This window comes from Lottia gigantea (genome assembly GCF_000327385.1).
Source record: "Lottia gigantea unplaced genomic scaffold LOTGIsca_9979, whole genome shotgun sequence".
In the NCBI taxonomy this organism is placed as follows: domain Eukaryota; kingdom Metazoa; phylum Mollusca; class Gastropoda; family Lottiidae; genus Lottia; species Lottia gigantea.
In genome coordinates this window covers 1-1390 of record NW_008711208.1, presented here as the reverse complement: position 1 = coordinate 1390, position 1390 = coordinate 1, and the positions used below count along the sequence as shown (strand labels likewise).

At 57.2% G+C, this 1390-nt stretch overlaps 1 protein-coding gene across 1 annotated transcript; it reads left to right on the top strand.

Annotated features, from left to right (window-relative positions):
- Positions 1-848: 848 nt before the first annotated feature.
- On the top strand, positions 849-1157 carry LOTGIDRAFT_148588 (hypothetical protein; the record flags this gene model as incomplete). Its single annotated transcript, XM_009069175.1, has 2 exons — positions 849-926; positions 996-1157. Coding segments are annotated over 2 exons (240 nt in total), but the record flags the coding sequence as incomplete, so codon positions are not given.
- Between the last annotated feature and the right edge of the window lie 233 nt (positions 1158-1390).

Sequence of the window (1390 nt, the reverse complement as noted above, 5' to 3'; positions counted from 1 at the left end):
GCGAGGTGGACTTCGCGGTCCTGCCTCGTTTTTCTCCTTCACGGGAGAGAACCCGCCGCATTTTCTGTCTACCTTGAAAAAATTAGAGTGCTAAAGGCAGGCTAAAACCCCGAGCCTGAATATTTCGTGCATGGAATAAGCGGGGATGCTCTTTTCCGGAGGGCGGTCCGACCGACTGGCGACGTCGCTTTCGCTGTCGGTTTCGCCGGAGAGCTAGGATTCGAGAGGAACGGTGGGGGGCGAGCGTACCGGGCGGGGAGAGGTGAAATTTTGTGATCCGCTCGGGACGACTCGAAGCGAAAGCGCTGGCCCCGGACGTCTTCCTTAATCCAGAACGAAGGTGGGTGGAGCAAAGACGATCAGATACCGTCGTAGTACCGACGGTAAACGCTGCCGACCGGGCCGCGGACGAGGCTCGAGAACAGCGGTTATGGACCCGTCCGTGGCGGCTTCGGGCAACCTGAGAGTTTACGGGTTCCGGGGGTAGTATGGTCGCAAGGCTGAAACTTGAAGGAATTGACGGAAGGGCACCACAAGGAGTGGAGCCTGCGGCTTAATTTGACTCAACACGGGGCAACTTACCCGGTCCGGACATCGTCAGGATTGACAGACGCTCGTGCAGTTCTTTCTCGATTCGATGGGTGGTGGTGCATGNCCGTTCGTGGCTGGTGAAGTGAAAAGTCTGGTTTATTCCGCTAACGGGCGAGGCCTCGCCCTTAACTAGTCGGCTCGTGGTTCTCGAATCGTAGTCTCCCTTCGGGGAGCAGGGAGAACATCGGGCGAGTCGCAGCGATCGTCGCTACTTCTTAGGGGGATCCCGAGCAAGCTTAAGCTAGGTGAGAGAGATCAATAACAGGTCAGTGATGCCCTTAGATGTCCGGGGCCGCACGCGCGCTACACTGAAGACGAAAGCGCGAGTGCCTACGGTCTTGGTTTGGTCAGGCCGGGAACCCGCCCCGAGAGGGGAGGTTGGGGCTGTTCCTTCACGGGGGCAGTCTCGCCTACTGCGGGTTAACCGTGCCAATCGTCTTCGTGCTGGGGATCGGGGCTTGCAACTCAGCCCCGTGAACGAGGAATTCCGAGTAGGCGTCCGTCATCAGCTGGCGCCGATTAAGTCCCTGCCTTTTGTACACACCGCCCGTCGCTACCTCCGATAGAATGGCTAAGCGAGGCCGTTGGACTGGGCCTGCTTTCGAGTGGGCCCGGAAAGGCGTTCGAGCTTAATCATTTAGAGGAAGTAAAAGTCGTAACAAGGTTTCCGTAGGTGAACCTGCGGAAGGATCATTACCGTTTTCTTTTCACGCTGGATTTCGCATTCTCTCCTCGCGAGGAAGGCTGCCAGTCGTGTCTTGACCGAAACTTTTTTTTTCTGGATTGGACGAATCGTCGA